Here is a 17,303-nt window from a genome sequence, read left to right on the forward strand (position 1 = left end):
GGATATAGTTGGGCCGTAAAGGTGGACATGGAAGACAAAACATTGGCTCTTCTCCTTCTAGAAACTGAGAGGACTCTACTGAAAGGAAAATCAACATAATTAGCTCTGTTTATCAGCATTTTGTCTTTACAAGGAAATTCTTACAAACTTTGGAGCAGACTCAAAACTGCTATTTAAAGGACACTATGAGACATTTATCTGTGTTAACGACATATTGTCGTGGAGACAATCTCTCAATCCCAAATCAGTAGTCTGTGTCCACAAGAAAAGTAAATAAGGGTGGCAAAAGAGTCTAAACCCAAGGGTGCCTTTGGCCTTGGTTTCTGGTCATCTGAGAGGATGGCAAGTCAACGTGCTTGCCCGGTGATACCTACCTCCCTGCTGTGCTCATCCTTGTTGGGGCCACATGATTGCTCCCGCTATGTGCTTGGCTGCTCCCCTGTTGTGTTTGTCTGTGGCCCCTCACTGTGGGTGCCCACCCCAGCCACACAGTGACCCGGCCTGCTCTCCTGGGTGCAGGTTGCTGGAGGCACAGCTGCAGGCCCAGAGCCTGGAGCACGAGGAGGAAGTGGAACGTCTCAAGACCCAGGTGGAAACCCTGAAGGAGGAGATGGACAAGCAGCAGCAGACCTTCTGCCAGACCCTGCTGCTCTCCCCAGAGGCCCAGGTGGAATTCGGCGTCCAGCAGGAGATATCTCGGCTCACCAATGAGAACCTGGTAAGTGGCCATGTCTCGTGGATTGTGGCTCTTGGGATCATTTCTAGGTGGAATAGGATCCGGAGCTGCCGGATGGGCAAGGCTCATGTCCCTAGCTCTACAGTAGGAACAGAAACCCCGGCTGTTGATGAGCAATGACTGAAACAAATGGTGCAGAGCGTGTGTTGTGTTAACACGTCAATGTCCACGTTCAGATCAGGGATTCCGCAGATGTCAATGGGGACACATGTGGACGCTCCTTGTGGAGCTGGAAGACCCGATATAGCTTTGTTCTGGTGTCTGGACTTTGGTCTTCCTCCATGAGGTCTCGCTCATGTACCGTGCCTCACTCCCTAGCCGAGCCTGAGATGTTATATGTGGCACTGACTTCCAGGAAGATGAAAGCAGGAGCCGTGGGGCTCCTAAAGGCCCGTTCCCAGATCCAGTATGACTTCACTCTGTCCCCATGCTATTGACCAAGACAAATCTCATGGCTCAGCCAGGTGTGGTAGGGGTGTACTCGTCCCTTGATGGGAGCAGAAATTGTTGGTGGCTGTCTCTGGTGGCCACGGCAGGTATTAGAAGGATGGGAGAGTGTGTACCACGTGAGAACAAGTCGGAAAGAAGGTGGGTGAAGGGCACGAAGAAGAGAGTATTCATAAAAACACGGCTCTGCGTGGGATCAGCAGCACTTATTACAGAAAAAGAGGACATTGGAGTAGTAGAACAAAAGTGGGGCTCACATGTCTTCTAGGCTGGGATGGCTATGAGGGAACAGCAGGAGGTACCCAAGCCTGATCAGCAGGGCACACAGCGGCAGTGCTCCCGGTCCTGCCCAGCTGGGCCATCATTGCCTCTGATGACCAGGCAGCCTGGGTTCAGGTCAAAGAGAGGAGGTGAGGAACTGGATTCACATGTGATTCCTCCTCTTCTTTCCCACACCGTGTCCTCTTGTCACTATAGACAATTGACCTTACGCACAGGAATGTGCACATTGCTGGCAACGGCATGCATGTATGAAAACAGCATCGTGAAACCTATTTTGTATATAACTAAACATCAAATAAGAAAATAAGTTGCTGAGCCTGCTTCTGGTACAGAAAGGACAAAATATAGAAAGCGCATTTGCAGGTCTCTGCTTCCTGGAGGGCCACTGAGCAGGTGATGCGGTGGGTGGCCCGCTACAAAGCAGCGGACAGTCCCACCTGAGAAGAGACTGTGTGCAAAGACTGTGTCATGGGCCTCTCTGCCAGAAGTAGCAAACCTTGGCGTGTGAGCAGGACCCTGAGGTTCGGGGTCTCTGAAGATGAGGGGAGGGACAAGGCGGCTACAGTTTGCCACCTTTGGGAAGACTCGTAGCCCATAGTCTGGAACTGTGACCCAGAAGCAGAGCCAGCATGTACCAAGTTCTAGGGACTGCTTATGTTTTATGTCCCTGTTGTTAGCAAACATCCACACCAGCTCATTGCTGGCAGATGAACCATGGGCATTGGGCAATAAGGAGGACATGTATACAACTGGCCACAACACAGCATGCTGGGAACCTGAAGAGCTAAATGTACAGGAATTTAGGGCCATTCTGGCTGAAGAGGTCAGGGAGGCTTGTGAGTGGGATAAGGATGTAATTGTCCTGGTAGCATATCACTAGGGATGTCTCCAGACACACTCAACTTTCAATACCAAGATTTCTCTTGGGCTAATTCAGTCCCATAGTCACCATCACTGTGGCCTTTGTGGCTTCGGGCCTCAATAGTAGCCCCACAAGTTTGTCAGCCTTAGTGTTGCCTTGATTTATCCTGAGTTTGCTGAGCTCAAGGTTTAAAGATTCCCAGGTGGTTCCAGTGTGCTGCAAGTGTGGGGAGCACAGCTTTCCATGATTCTGCTTAGCGCATCAAGGACAGGGTTCTGGCATTTTAGAAGTGGGCTGTTAACCAGAAGAGCTGGAGACAAGATGCAGCACTGTGGGTCACCGTCAGCATCTGTGGAGCTATCCGTGTGGAGGGGCGCCTTTCCCAGGCTCCTTCGCAGAAACAGATTGGTTGCTGCGTCCGAGTGCTGGACTTTACCCTTTCTTGTTGGAATGTCTAGTGTCGGCTGCACACAGGTGTCAGGATATTTGTTGATCATCCCCTGGGGTTTTGTGGAAGTTTGTTAAGAACAATTGTGAGGAGACCCAAGCACATTTTGTGTTCCAGGCATGATAACATCACAATTGTGGGCATCAGCTGGCAGTTGTAGTACCAGAGGCTGGACTGGGTCTGCAGCATTCCTCATTCAGTGGAGGGACTTAGTCAATAGGATGGGTGCCTGAGGACGAGATGGGGTCGGAATAAACCCGAGGGCTCACAGATTTGAATGTTTAGGCACCAGGGAGTGGCAGTATTTGAAAAGATTAAAAGGATTCAGATGTGGCCTTGTTGGAGAGTGTGTCACTGGGAGTGGGCTTTGAAGTTTCAAAAGCCTAGAGTCCCTCTCTCATGCCGGAGCAGGATGTAGCTCTCAGCTCCTCAGGCACCCACCTGCATGCTGCCCTGCTCCCTGCCTTGATGACAATGGACTAGGACTCTGAAACTAAGCAAATCTCCAACGAAATGTTTTCTTTTGTAAGAGTTGCCTTGATCATGGTGTCTCTTCACAGCCACAGAGCAGTGGCTAAGACAATAGACCTTTCCTGTCTCCTAAGAATCTAGACTAAAGCTTTTCAAGACACTTTGCCCCAGCTAACTGCTTGCTGAGTCTCTGATCTGTCCTCCCCCTCCTTCCTATCCCTCCTTTCCTCTCTCCCCACTCCTTTTCCTCCCCCCTCCCCAACTGTCTGTACTATCACCTCATCCTTTGAACTAGGTAAACATTTAGAGACCCCTGAATCTGAGAAGGGTTTTTGTGGTCTGAATTATTTGTTTGTTTTTGGTTGGTCTATGGCTAATCCTACCACGCATGTGTGGAAGTCAGAGGAAAGCTTGCAGGAGTCCGTTCTCTCCACCATGTAGGTTCTGGGGTTCAGACAGGCTTGGCAGCAGTGCCAGTGCCTGCTGAGCCTTCTTGCCAGCCCCTTCCCCTTCTAAATGAAGACAGAGTCCATCAAAACACCTCTAATTAGACTTGTCTGCTAAGCCCACAGCACTGGTATTAATCTTGTAACAGACTCTCTTCTGCAGGTCTACCTTAAAGCCTTCTCCATCCTCTGGCTCCCACAGGTGCCGGCACTCCTACTCACTTAGACACACACACACACACACACACACACACACACACACACACAAATAAATCCTAAAAAATAAAATACTGTCCAACCCTTGGACTCCAAGACAAAGGTTCTCTCTTGGTGGTGGAGCACTTGCCTAGCACACACTTACCTAGCCCTGGATTCTATACCCTGTAACACACACAGGGGTGGAGTGTGAGACTACACACCAAAGATGTTCCAGAGGTCCCAGGATGAACTGCTAGCTTCTCCCTTTCCATAGCTCTGGTTACCTAGACTTGGCTCTAATGGTCAAAGCAGGGCTCCTTCCCTCCCTTAAAGAGCCACCGCCCAGCTGGATGAGGATGATAATGATTGCAAAGTCCTTCCCTGGACAGCTTACTGTTCTAGGTCCCAATGGACTGACTTGCTTCCAGTGGCAACAGTTGCTAAGGACTGGGGCCACAGCCCTGTCCTGTTTGGCTTCTGATCCCAGAAGCCTGTTTGATCCTGACCCTTCCAGCTATATGCCTGCATTACTACACTTCCACCGCAAGTGCTGCCCGCCACTCCCCTGGACACCTAGACCGCGTGTCCTCCGAGGACGCTTGACTTAGGGAGCCCTAGGATTCCACAAGGCGCCAGAGTGCCCCGGGGGGGGGGGGGGGGGGAAGGGATTCGCCCTGGGAGGAGTTCACCCTGTTGTTGCTGGCAGAATGAACTCTGACTCATCGCTCCTCCCAGGCTCTGAGCAGGTGCTGAGCCTGTGTGAGGTGGCCCTTCTGACCCTACTGGAGTGGGACTCCTTAGCCTCGCTGGGCCCCTGTGGTCCTGGCAAGGACTTTCCCATTCCTTCAGTGCGAGGCCAACCTTCCGCTCTCACACGGCTCCATTGTGCTTTCAGGATTTTAAAGAATTGATAGAAAAACTGGAAAAGAATGAGAGGAAGCTGAAAAAGCAGCTGAAGATTTACATGAAGAAGGTCCAGGACTTAGAAGGTAGCGTGCCTGGGTGTGCATGAGTATGTCCCTGAGGGCGTGCCTGAGACAGAGGCGACTCTGCCAGTCTGTGGGACTTCAGCCCACTGTCCCCTTCATCAGGTGGCTGTGCCTGCTCCAGCCCTGTCATGGGAGCTCACATCTCAGGTAGAGACAGCTGCTTGAGCAGGTCTGAGCCAGGTTCGGGAGGCTGGAGGTGTGAGCCACACGGGTTCATAGTGGTACCTGCCTTTGGCGGGCACGGAGTCGGAGGCGAGGCTTTCCGGTGTGAAAGAGCGCTATGCCCTGGGATGTCACAGCTAAACTCCCAATGTGGAGTCTAGCCCAGAGGGAGGGGCGGGCAGAAGGTCTAAATCACTCTCCTAAAGCCCTGGGCATGTTCTTTCCTGTAACTGCTGTGCCCTCCCAGCAGGTGCCATCCTGCTTGTATCCCTCCGGCCCCTTGTGTCACAGATAACCCTCTTCATCTTTCCACCCCTCAGCTCAAGAGCCACCACCCTAGCCTTGGAATCCTTCCCTGTGCTAGCCTGAGACCACAGCCTCCTGGGCATAGCACTGATCTCAAGAGTGCACAGCCACTGCTTCTGTAGTGTCAGGGACATCTCTGCCCACACCAGGCACCTTGTGACCTTGTCTCAGTTGGTGGTCTCCCTGCACGTGCCCCTGTGCATCCTCTGTCGTCTGTGGGGCTTTTCTCTTCTGATCTCAGGCAGTCATTCTCCAAGTCTCTTGGCTTCCAGCCTCTCCATTCTGCTCTGTCCAGCCTACCTCCCCCACTTCCCCCTCTCCATGCTTTAGTCTGTGCTCCTACTCCCCTATGACCAAGCTTCACCCTCTGTTCCCAGGTGACTCAGTAGTTTCCCAGGGTCACTGCTGAGAGTACTGTCTGCCCGCTCCCTCCCCATAGCTAGCAGAGTGAAATCCCAGCTCTTACCTGGTGCTCCTCTGTATGCATACATACGTGTGGGCCCGTACACACAACATCCCTCCAGCCAGTTACAGATGCCTACCATGGATGATCGATCTCTTGCCTGGCTCTCTTCCCATTCAGCTAGAGCAGTGGTTCTCAACCTGTGGGTCACGAATGCTTTGGGGGTCAAATGACCCTTTCACAGGGATCACCTAAGACCATCAGAAAATGTAAATATTTACATTACAATTCATAACAGTAGCAGAATTATAGTTATGAATGTATTTTTATGGTTGGGGGTCACTCCGACGTGATGAACTGTATGAAGGGGTCACAACATTAGGAAGGTTGAGAACCATTGCTCTAGGGGATGTTTTGATGAACCAGCCCTCTTCTTGCCTACTTTCTTCCCTCCTGCCTGGCTCTCTCAGTGCTCCGTCCCCACCAGCACCTGTGGTGAACGTTCCTGGCCTAACACCTGGCCAAGCTGCATCGTCCAGTGTTTTCCCATGCAAACACACAGAAGCATCTCCTAGCTAGACTGGTGAGGGCAAAATGGGGACTTGGCATGTGTCCTGAGCTGATGACAATACCCTCACACTGTTGGTACCCAGGTATACAATGAATAAATATTAGGAGGCTACTATCTTCCTCTGGGCTAGGGGAAATGTCTGAATGGAACTTAACAAGTCCTTGTTATCCCAATGGGTACCCCTAGATACCCATTAGTTGTGCTTACATGGGCTCACACTACATTTGGATACGAGGTACAGTGTTTCTACCCTACTGGTACCACCTGCTCCCCTGGCCAGCCCACAACTGTAGCATCACAGTGTCGTGATGGCCAGTGCTGTGGTACCACAGGGCACTGAGTAAAATGGGCCTGGCTGACTCTCCTCCCAGACTCACGGACCTTCCTTACAGCTTGGTAGGAGGAGAGAAGCCCTTGCCAGCAGGGCACGCTAAACATGGCTGCTACCACTTCTCCTATTTTCTCTGGTACAAAACCTACCCATTTCTCTTTCGGGAATTCTCCTCCCCTTGTCCACAGCAGCCCCTAGTGAAAGTGCTGAAGTCCTTGATCCACAGAGAGCGAGGGTCTGGGCTGCAGGGACAGGCTGCATTGAGTACCCTGAGCATGGTCCCCAGGCCGGGACGCCCCTTCTGCAGGCCTTCACCTGCATATTCTCACCACGTTTCTATCGTCTCGTTCCCATTCAGCTGCCCAGGCATTGGCACAGAGTGACAGGAGGCACCATGAACTCACAAGACAGGTCACGGTCCAGCGAAAGGAGAAAGACTTCCAAGGCATGCTGGAGTACCACAAAGAGGACGAGGCTCTCCTCATCCGGAACCTGGTGACAGGTCAGGATCTGCACGGCCGTACCCCCTGCCAACCCTGTATAGCCTCACACCAGCACAGGGAACAGATACCTCTGTTCTGCCAGTGGCCACACAGCTCCTGCCCACCTGTGCTTCTCTGTGGTGGCTGCTGCAGCCCTTGTTTCTCTGGGGAAGTTCAGGGTGGACCATGGGGCTTTGGCAATAGCAGGACATCAGTGTGGGCTTGTCACCGACTGTGCCAAGTGCCATACCCACCTCGACTGTTTAATTCTCTCACTGTCTATGTCAGTAGACACTATACAAATCCTGACTTCATCTTGGAGAATTCTGAGATCTTTCTAGTAACTTTCTTGGGTCACACAGGGTGTAAACAGTGGATTGGGGAGTCAAATGCCTCTGTTTGCAGTGTGTTAGTGCCGTTTAACCCAGCACATGTGAGTGTGGCCTCTGGAATCGGACAACCTATGTGCAAGTTTGCCCCTTTCCTTACTAGCCATGCAGTCGAGGACCAGTGTTCTCAAGTGTGGCATGAGAAGGTGGTAAGACCTGTAAAACTGGGCTGGAGGGATAGCTTAGGAGTGAAGAGTACTGGCTACTCTTCCAGAGGACCCAGGTTCAATTCCCAGCACCCACACGGCAGCTCCCAACTGTCTGTAATTCCTATTCCAGGGGATTGGACACCCTCTCACTGACACTGAGAAGCAGGGTGAGTGAGAGAAGCTCAGTGTGTGGCCTAGCAGCTTCAGCAGCTCTAGCAAAGGCAGAGTCCCCTCAGCTTGGTCCTCAGGACTAGAATACCTGCTACCCATTTTCCAGCCCCCACAACTGGAAATACATCAGAAAAGGGACATATTTTCCCTGTTAAGTTAGAGAAAAGCCTCCTGCCCATGGGGTCACTCTTCAAGGATGCTCAGTTAGGAGTTCTGCGTCATGTTTTCAGGTTATTGACATTTGTGTCAAGATGGTTCTCTGTGACCAGTATTAGATGCCACCTTTAGGGACGGACTACAGGACTCTTGGGAGCCAGTTTGCTCACCAGCCCTGGGCCCCTTCCTCTCTTGTCTCAGCCTCGTCTGCCTTCAACAAGTCTCTACTTTATGCTCCACCCAGCCCAGGCCAAGAGCTTCCTGCAGAGCCAGGGGAAAATCATAGAGAAACGAATCCTCTGTCTTCTGCCACTGGCTTCTCTGTGGTGCTAAGTGTCCTCATCTGTCAAACAGATGGGGACTGATCCTGCCCATTCCAGCATGTGAAATAGAGTCAGGGAGAAAACTGGGTACAGTGCAGGACTTTCTCACTAAGGAGTCAGAGCTCGAGGTAAACATTACCCAGCGGAAATCACCCAGAGCAGTGAGGCCTCTGCTAAGTACAGCACTCAGGCCAAGAGCCCAGGAGAAATAGACCGTGAGTTCTGCATGGTTGCCCTTTGGTTGTTTGATTTGGGCATTTTTAGTAGCTTGCTGATGACTGTCGTGCTCCTTATAAAGGTGGATTCTGTGGTAAATATGAAACACAGTTTACAACACCAGAGTTAACTGAATAACTAAATAAAACTCTAAATTTTATAACTTAAGTAAGTGTGAGTCAAGGGTTCCTTCTTGCTCTTATTGTTTAGATGGCTCTAGGCGATCACCTCCTACCTAGATACCAAGGAAAAGTGCCCATCACCTGCCTTTCAGTGGCCCCATAGACATGGATGAACCACCTCTTAGGGACCCATCACTGGCTAGTTGCTTCAGAGAGGAGAAGAAAGTAAAGTTGTAATCCCCATCCTATGAGATGCTCACTTCTGCCTAAGAGACAGAAGTGAGCCTGTTCTGCCACAATAGAACATTCCAAGGCAAGGCAAGCTGCTTAAAATCTGCACATAGGGGAAGTCTGAAGTTAGATGTTAGAGATTGGAATGCGCTTTTTCCTGGATGAATACTGTTGATGTTCTAATTAGAGCCAAGATCTATAGCCTAGAACCTAGATCATGCCAGAATGTTAAGTATCCAGAGTGTTGTGGCCTGTAATTAACACTAACTAGAAGGACATATTTGAGAGAATGAGGTAACCTGTTTACCAATTAAAGATACCTGCAGCCCAGCCCTACCTCAACCCTCATTAGCCTTGGCAGATGACTTAAGGCCCCAGGTAGAGGGTGGGAAGCCTCCCATTTGTGAGTTCCAACTCCAGAAGGCTTTTGGGGCAGGTTTGGGCAGGGTAATGAGACTAAAGACTGAGAGCTGGGGTACAGTCAGAGCCACAGTGAGGTGCTGGGGCCCTTTCTCGCCCCTCATCTTAACCTGGCGCCAGACCTTTTCCCCACTGCTCTGGTTTCCAGCCATTATTCATTGCTTTAAACATAGCTCCTTAGCTTCCCAGGACACTAGAGATCATCCAACAGCTTCCCTGGGGCGTTAGGAGAGAGGGGAAAGTAGCTTGAGTATCATCATGGAGTTCACAAAGAGTCGCAGTCCAAGGCAGGGAAAGGGGTAGAGGACAGAGCTGGACAAAGTGACGTGTTGAGCGGAGTGGCCGTGGCTGCTGGACCAGTTCAACTGTGAGACCTCAGGGCAGGTGCTGCCACTCTGACAGCCCCAGTGGTCCAGCCTGACTTCTATTGCTTTAGTAAACACCATGCCCATTCTAATCCACTCCATCAGGAAGAGAACTGAAGGCAGGAACCAGGAAACAGGAGCTGACACAGAAGCCACGGAGGGTGCTGCTTACTGTCTTGTTCCCCGGGCTTACTCAGCCTGCTTTCTTATACCATCTAGGAACACCTGCCCGAGGGTGGCACCACCCCCGGTGTGATGAAACCTCCCCCATCAGTCATTAATCAAGAAAATGCCCTACAGGCTCAGCTACAGGCCACTCTGATGGAGGCATTTTCTCAGCTGAGGTTTGTTCTTTCCATGTACAAGGTGACAAAAAACCAAACAGCACTGACATGCACCACAGGCTGCTCCAGTCCACTCGGCCTTTGGCCTACTGGCCATCACTGGGAACATGGTTTGCTGTAAGACATGATATTGCTAAATTCTCCTGATACTAATCTTCAATATCAAAGAATCCACTGTGCCTAATCAGAAGCTCGGATGCCAAGAAATGGAGTTCTCACGCCATTGCATGAGCCAGCTTATAACCTGCCTCTAACTCTAAGTCCCTTCCTGAGGACAATGGCATGAGTCCTTGCCTTGTGGCTCTTTCCTCCAGTGGCCAACAAGTCATTTACTGCTGCAGTACAAGCACCTAGGAATGTAATATGGTTTTTGCTTTGTTTTGTGGCAGGGCTTCTCTTTGTAGCCCTGGCTGACCTGAAACTCTTTATGTAGACAAGGCTGACCTCAAATTTATAGAGATCTACCTGCCTCTGCCTCCTGAGTGCTGGGATGAAAGGCATGTGCCACTACATCTGGCCAGGCATACTTTTGCTTTCTGACCAGTGTCCTTGTCAGCATGTACATCAGTGTCTATGTGAGTGTGTACATCAGTGTCTACATCAGTGTCTACGTCAGTGTCTATGTGAGTGTGTACATCAGTGTCTACGTCAGTATCTATGTCATTGTGTGCATCAGTGTCTACATCATCAGTGTCTACGTCAGTGTGTGCATCAGTGTGTACATCAGTGTCTACATCAGTGTCTACGTCAGTGTGTGTATCAGTGTCTACGTCAATGTCTATGTCAGTGTGTACATCAGTGTCTACATCAGTATCTATGTCATTGTGTGCATCAGTGTCTACATCATCAGTGTCTACGTCAGTGTGTGCATCAGTGTCTATATCAGTGTCTACGTCAATGTCTATGTCAGTATGTACATCAGTGTCTACGTCAGTGTGTACATCAGTGTCTACGTCCGTGTGTACATCAGTGTCTACATCAGTGTGTGCATCAGTGTCTACATCATCAGTGTCTACGTCAGTGTGTGCATCAGTGTCTACGTCCGTGTGTATGTCAGTGTCTACATCAATGTCTACGTCTGTGTACATCAGTGTCTATGTCAGTATCTACATCTGTGTACATCAGTGTCTACGTCAGTGTGTACATCAGTGTCTACATCAGTGTGTGCATCAGTGTCTACATCATCAGTGTCTACATCATCAGTGTCTACGTCAGTGTGTGCATCAGTGTCTACGTCAGTGTGTACATCAGTGTCTACGTCAATGTCTACGTCTGTGTACATCAGTGTCTATGTCAGTATCTACATCTGTGTACATCAGTGTCTACGTCAGTGTGTGCATCAGTGTCTATATCAGTATCTATGTCAGTGTGTACATCATCAGTGTCTACGTCAGTGTGTGCATCAGTGTCTATATCAGTATCTATGTCAGTGTGTACATCAGTTATCTTGTTGCTCTCATAAGATACTGTAGCCCAAAGCAACTCAGAAAAGAGTTTATTTGGCTTACAGTTCCAGAGGGATAGAGGCTATAAAGGCAAGGAAGGTATAGCAGGTGCCCCAACAGGAAACTGGCTGATCATATTTCAGCTGCACACCGGGAGCAGGAAGTAGGGTGAGTCTATAAGCCCTCAAAAATGCATCTCCTCCAACAAGGCTCCACCTCCTAAAGGTTCTTTAACTTCCCAACAGCACTACCAGCTGGGGACTAACTGATAAGATGCGTGATAAGATGTCTATCTTATTCCTCTTTCAATCCCTATGAGAAGGAGCTTCCTAGGGGAGTTACAGGGAAATAATGCAAATATTTCTCTTTGTGATGAGGCTTCTGGCATTCAGAGTGTGTGCCTCCAGTAGATCTAACTCACATGTTATTGTCATTAGACCTGAAGCCCCATATGCTGTCGGGCACCGTGCCCTGTCTGCCTGCATATATCCTCTACATGTGTGTTAGGCATGCGGATTACACCAACGATGACCTCAAGGTACACTCGCTGCTGAGCTCCACCATCAATGGCATTAAGAAAGTCCTCAAGGTAAGGAAGAAGCCTGTGCAGACAGCTGCAGTTCCCACTAGCCTGAGCAAAGCCAGTACCTCCATTGCTTCTCTGTATCTGTGTTCTGCCAGTGTACCAATTACACTACCCAGCAGTTCTCAGAGCAGGCTCAAGACTGCCAATGCCAGGAAGCTGGGAACTCCAATGTGGGCCTCCAGCAACCTCCCTGCTGAGCCTGTGTTTACTTGAAAGCCCAGCTGCCTGCTAACATAGATGCTAAGGGGTGGACTGTCTCTGAACCAAGTTCAGGAAGCCATACTCTCTCTCACCTTTCCAAGGGAATGGGACACACTATCAAGGTTGGTGATGTTGACTGGGCTTTCTGTGCTGCCCCGTTCCCACAGTCATTAAGTCCCAAAGAAATCACACAGAGGTCTACATTAATTATAAACTGATTGACCTAGTATCTCAGGCTTCTTATTAACTCTTATAACTTATATTAACCCATAATTCTTGTCTGTGTTAGCCACATGGCTTGGTACCTTTTTCGGCAAGGCAGTCATATCTTGCTTGCTCTGTGTCTGGCTTCCTCTGTGTCTGGGTGATGACTGCGGACTGAAACTTCCCTCTTCCCAGAATTCTTGTTACCCTGCCTGTACTTTCTGCCTGGTTGCCCTGCCTATACTTCCTGCCTGGCTACTGGCCAATCAGCGTTTATTTTAAACACAAGTGACAGGGTACAGACCATTGTCCCACAGCATGGTGGCACAGAGAGAGCTGCTGCCATTCATCAGGGCTGCTTGGAGGGGCTTGAAGGTGGGGTGTTAAAACAGCTCAAGGATGCTACCCTAAGACATGAGATGAATATAGTAGCAGCTGTTTGGTGGTGACGCATGTTCACAAAGGAGCTTGTGTCAGATGGTAGGAAGGGAATTTTGGAGACAGAGACATCTCAGTAACAGTGATAGTAGTCCTATGTCTTCTAACACTGATGATTCCAAGGAGGCAAGCCATCCTCAAGAGCACAATGGCCGGTTGTGGTGGCGCACGCTGGTAGGATTTGCTGAAGGAGGCAGAGGCAGGAGGATCACGAGTTCGAGGCCAGCCTGGGCTACACGTTTAGAGGCAGGTGGATCTCTGTGAGTTCGAGACCAGCCTGGTCTACAAGAGCTAGTTCCAGGACAGGCTCCAAAGCCACAGAGAAACCCTGTCTCGAAAAAAAAAAAAAAAAAAAAAAAAAAAAAAAAGAGCACAATGGCCAGACCTCTTCTGGTCTCATGAGCCTGTGATCCATGACTGGAGAACAAGCTATCCTGCTGCTGGCTGCATGCCCTTGGCAGCTCTCTGGCTTCCCTGTCTCAGGCTCCTGTGAGCAGAGTTTTCCCATCCCAGGAGCTGCTTCCACTTTACCACACAGAGGCTACATTAATTATAAATAATCTGCCAATAGCTCAGGCTTATTACTAACTAGCTCTTACATTTTAAATTGGCCCATATTCCTTAATTATACTCTACCACATGGTGGTACCTTTATTAGCATGGCACATTCATCTCCTGCTCCCTCTGCACCTGGCTGGTGACTTCTCACACTACCCTTCTTCTTCCCAGAATTCTCAATTTGGCTTTCCCACCTAACTTTATTCTGTTCAGCTATTGGTCAGTCAGCTTCTTTATTAAACCAATCACAGTGATAAATCATCACAGTGTACAAAAGGATTATGCCACAGCAAGCTCCATACACAGTTATCTACTAATTGCCCTGGAGTGTATCATGCATATGCTGGTCACTCTCACAAATGTGTCTCTGGCCTTGACCTTTCTTATAAGTTCCAGCTGGAGTCTAAGGCAGCCAAGGACTACAAACATCACTTCCTTAGAGCCCTTCTATAGCTCTGAGCTAGATTAGCCTGCTCTGGCCCATAGCCTGTATGGTCAGCCTTATTGTTTTATTGTCATAGCTCAATCATTGTGTTTAAATAATGGTGTTGTGTTTCAGGACAGACTCTAAGAAGTCAGTAAATGTGATGCAGGAACTGGATAGGTCAAGTTGTATATGGGTTGCTAAGCAGCCTTGGTCCCTTAGTTCATTGCCAGTGAGCATCTGACTTTTAGATCACGGGGATACTAGTGTACTTCACTGGCATGCCTTGTATGGGACAGCTGGTAGGTCAGAATCTGAGCTGGCCAGGGCACGTCTCAGACCCGAGTAGAGCCTGGGCTGCTGAGCCTAAGCTCCATTTGTGCCAGTCAGCTTCACATGCTTCAGCTCTGGGAGAAGCCTGTTCTTCCCGTGTGCTCAGGTACATGCAACACTCATCAGGAGACCAGAGAGTAGTTCTGTCTGTGTACCATCTCAGGGAGTAGAGGAGCAGCAACCCTCAGCAAAGGGTATCCACTCTGTGACTGGAAAGTGGACTGCATACATCGGAGCTGCCTGGGAAGGAAAGAGAGGCACTGGGGATATATGGCAGCCGATGGGAGACACCTTGCTCAGAGCCAGTGGTGTGGTCTCTTTTCACAGAAGCACAATGATAACTTTGAGATGACATCCTTCTGGTTATCCAACGCCTGCCGCTTCCTTCACTGTCTGAAGCAGTACAGTGGGGACGAGGTGAGTAGTGAGCCAAGAGCCCACAGTGGGCCCCACTTTATTGGCTTGAAGTTTGGGGTGCACTGGAGTACATTGGATTCCCTTAGATGATGGTGTAAGGTCTGTGAAGCACCTGCCGGGACCTCAGATGTGGGCATGTGTTAGCAGTGCTGGGTTAGGACACAGGAGACTCTGGGCTTCAGTGGGTCCAAGCACCCCTGAAAAAATCATCCCTTAAGCAAGAGAGAAGAATAGTTATAGAATTGAATTTACTTAACTTCACAGTGCCAGAAAACCACTTCATTTCCTAAGGGACCCTTGCAACTTTTTATCTTTAAAGCTGTCCTAGAGGAGCCACGTCAGTGAAGACTGGGAGAAAGGTCAGCGTCTGATGTATCAGGATGTCTCTTAAGCTCTGTCCACTTAAGAATAAAGATAGGCACAAAAAAGAGGTACCCCTGTCTAGAACCTTATGGTACAAATGGATGTTGAGGACACGCTTCATGCTTCCGGCTTAATTTGATTCACTGACCTGAGGCCCAGCTGATAGGTCACTATATGTTCTACTCTTGAGTCCAGCTCTCTCTAGAACTCACCATTCCTGTCGCTAGTGGGGTCACCCTCTGCCATGCAGTGCCTTCAGCTTCATGCCTCAGAGTTCACTTTCCAGTTCCCCCAGTGAGAACCCCACTGCATCCAGGCCTTCCACCTCCCACATCCCCACAGTCTCAACTCTCCCTTCTCCCCACCTTTCACACATCCCACCCTGCCCAAAGTCAAGGTACAGCAAAAATTAAAACCACGCAATAACATTTTTAAAGTTTTAGTATCTTTTGTGGCAGAACAAATAGAAACACTCTTCTCCCTAGGGTAATGGACCACTCTCCTGCCCCAGTCAGTCAATTTTGGGATGGGTTTGGTCCCACCTTCCTTCAAGAATTAGAACTTGAGTTTAGCCACTTGCTTTTCCAAGGGAGAGGAAGGGAAAGGTAAAGAAATGCCCTTTGTTTCCAACCAGATGCCTCCTGCTCTTTGCCCCCAGCATCATACACGAGCTCTTTACGTGTGGAGCGCTTCATTTTGTCAAGGTTCACCGCTGCACACAGTGTCTTAGCTTCCTTCGTGATAAAATGCCCTGACAACAACAACCTAATTGAGAAACGGTTTATTCGGCTCACGATTCCAGGGTACTGACCCACGTGAGAAATCACGGCAGCGGAAACTTGAAGCAGCTAGTAACACTACCTCCACAATAGAGAAGAATGGGCAAGGGATAAACACAGGCTCAGCTCCCTCTCCCCTTTGCGTTCAGTCCAGGGTCCAGCCGTTGAAATGATGCTAGGGACATTCAGGGTTGGTCTTCTCACCTCAACCCAACTGAGAAAATCCCTCATAGGCATGCTCCAGAGGCCTGCCTCCCAGCTGATTCTAGACTTTTGTCAGGCTGACAGCATTAACCAATGTCACCTTGTATTCTCAGGGTGTTATAAAAGGGCAGGCCTAAGGGCTCTATGACCTAAGCTGATCTTTGTACTTCTGTCCTTGGAGACAAGATTGGAGCCACAGTGTAACTAGCTCTGTGAGGTCTAACAACAAAGGAAGAGTCAAGATCCCATCTCCCAGCAACCACACTCCTCCTACCTCTGCCCCTTATTAGAAGCTGCTTTGTAATTTGAGATGAGGGCAGGAGGCTGAGGCATGCGGCTGCCTCATCAACAGTCCTGCTCTCTTTGGCTACTGTTTCTCTTGGCCTGAACAGAAAATACATTAGAGCTAGACTCAGTAGCGCACGCCTTTAATCCAGGCAAGTGGGAGACTGTAGTAGGAATACCGCAAGTCTAAGGACAACCCAGATGATACAGCAAGACCATCTCAGAACAAAAAAAGGTAACAGTAAGATGACCCCGGTCACAGGAGCCCTTTGGATGCGGTACCTACCCCAGATTACATGTTTGCCCTAGAACCGCAGGGTAAGAGGACAGTGCAGCCACCTTCCCACTCATCTGGCAACTGATGACATAGATGTCTCCTACAAACAGACCCCGCCCTATGCCATATTCCTGTAGGGTCTTGTGTAGCCTAAGATTTTAGGGCAATCTGAATGCAGATAATACCAGATAAACATTCAGAAAGCACGGGACCCTCCTTTATTAATTTTTTTCTGGCTTTGGGTATTTTATATATAGAACTCACTTTGAGGATCTAGATAGTGTAGGCCTTTTTATTTTCACAGTTCTGACTTGTCTATCGTGAGATTTCCTCTACCTTCGAGGTCCAGGGCCGTTCCAAGGCATTGTGTTTCCAAGAGCCCTATACATAGAGAAGGCCTGAGTGAAGCCCTGAAAACAGGAAGTTGTTAAGGTGGCTCCAGCCCCGGGTGAACAGAGCCCAGGAGACCCCAGACGCTCACTCATGAACATTCTTCCTCCTCAGGGCTTCATGACACAGAACACCCCGAAGCAGAATGAGCACTGCCTCAAGAACTTTGACCTCACTGAATATCGGCAGGTGCTAAGCGATCTTTCCATTCAGATCTATCAGCAGCTCATTAAAATTGCCGAGGGCTTGTTACAACCGATGATAGGTAAGCCACTGCTGGGGGCCGCTAGCAGCACGCGTTGTGGGGTCTGGAGGAGGTGCGGGGTTGTGACAAGCTTGCCTTACTTTGCAGCAATCAGGTGTTACCAACTGTGGCCTC

The 17,303-nt window shown here is 49.6% G+C and overlaps 1 protein-coding gene across 1 annotated transcript in view; it reads left to right on the top strand.

Moving 5' to 3' along the window:
• Positions 1 to 17,303, top strand: part of Myo5b (myosin VB) — a 182,930-nt gene that overhangs the window by 157,074 nt on the left and 8,553 nt on the right. Inside the window, exons 30-35 of the mRNA XM_038329582.1 lie at positions 520 to 718; positions 4,786 to 4,879; positions 7,011 to 7,154; positions 11,903 to 12,054; positions 14,537 to 14,626; positions 17,039 to 17,189. Coding sequence (XP_038185510.1) covers positions 520 to 718; positions 4,786 to 4,879; positions 7,011 to 7,154; positions 11,903 to 12,054; positions 14,537 to 14,626; positions 17,039 to 17,189 — 830 coding nt within the window. The remainder of the gene's footprint in view (positions 1 to 519; positions 719 to 4,785; positions 4,880 to 7,010; positions 7,155 to 11,902; positions 12,055 to 14,536; positions 14,627 to 17,038; positions 17,190 to 17,303) is intronic.

Source organism: Arvicola amphibius, chromosome 5, assembly GCF_903992535.2.
Source record: "Arvicola amphibius chromosome 5, mArvAmp1.2, whole genome shotgun sequence".
Classification (NCBI taxonomy): domain Eukaryota; kingdom Metazoa; phylum Chordata; class Mammalia; order Rodentia; family Cricetidae; genus Arvicola; species Arvicola amphibius.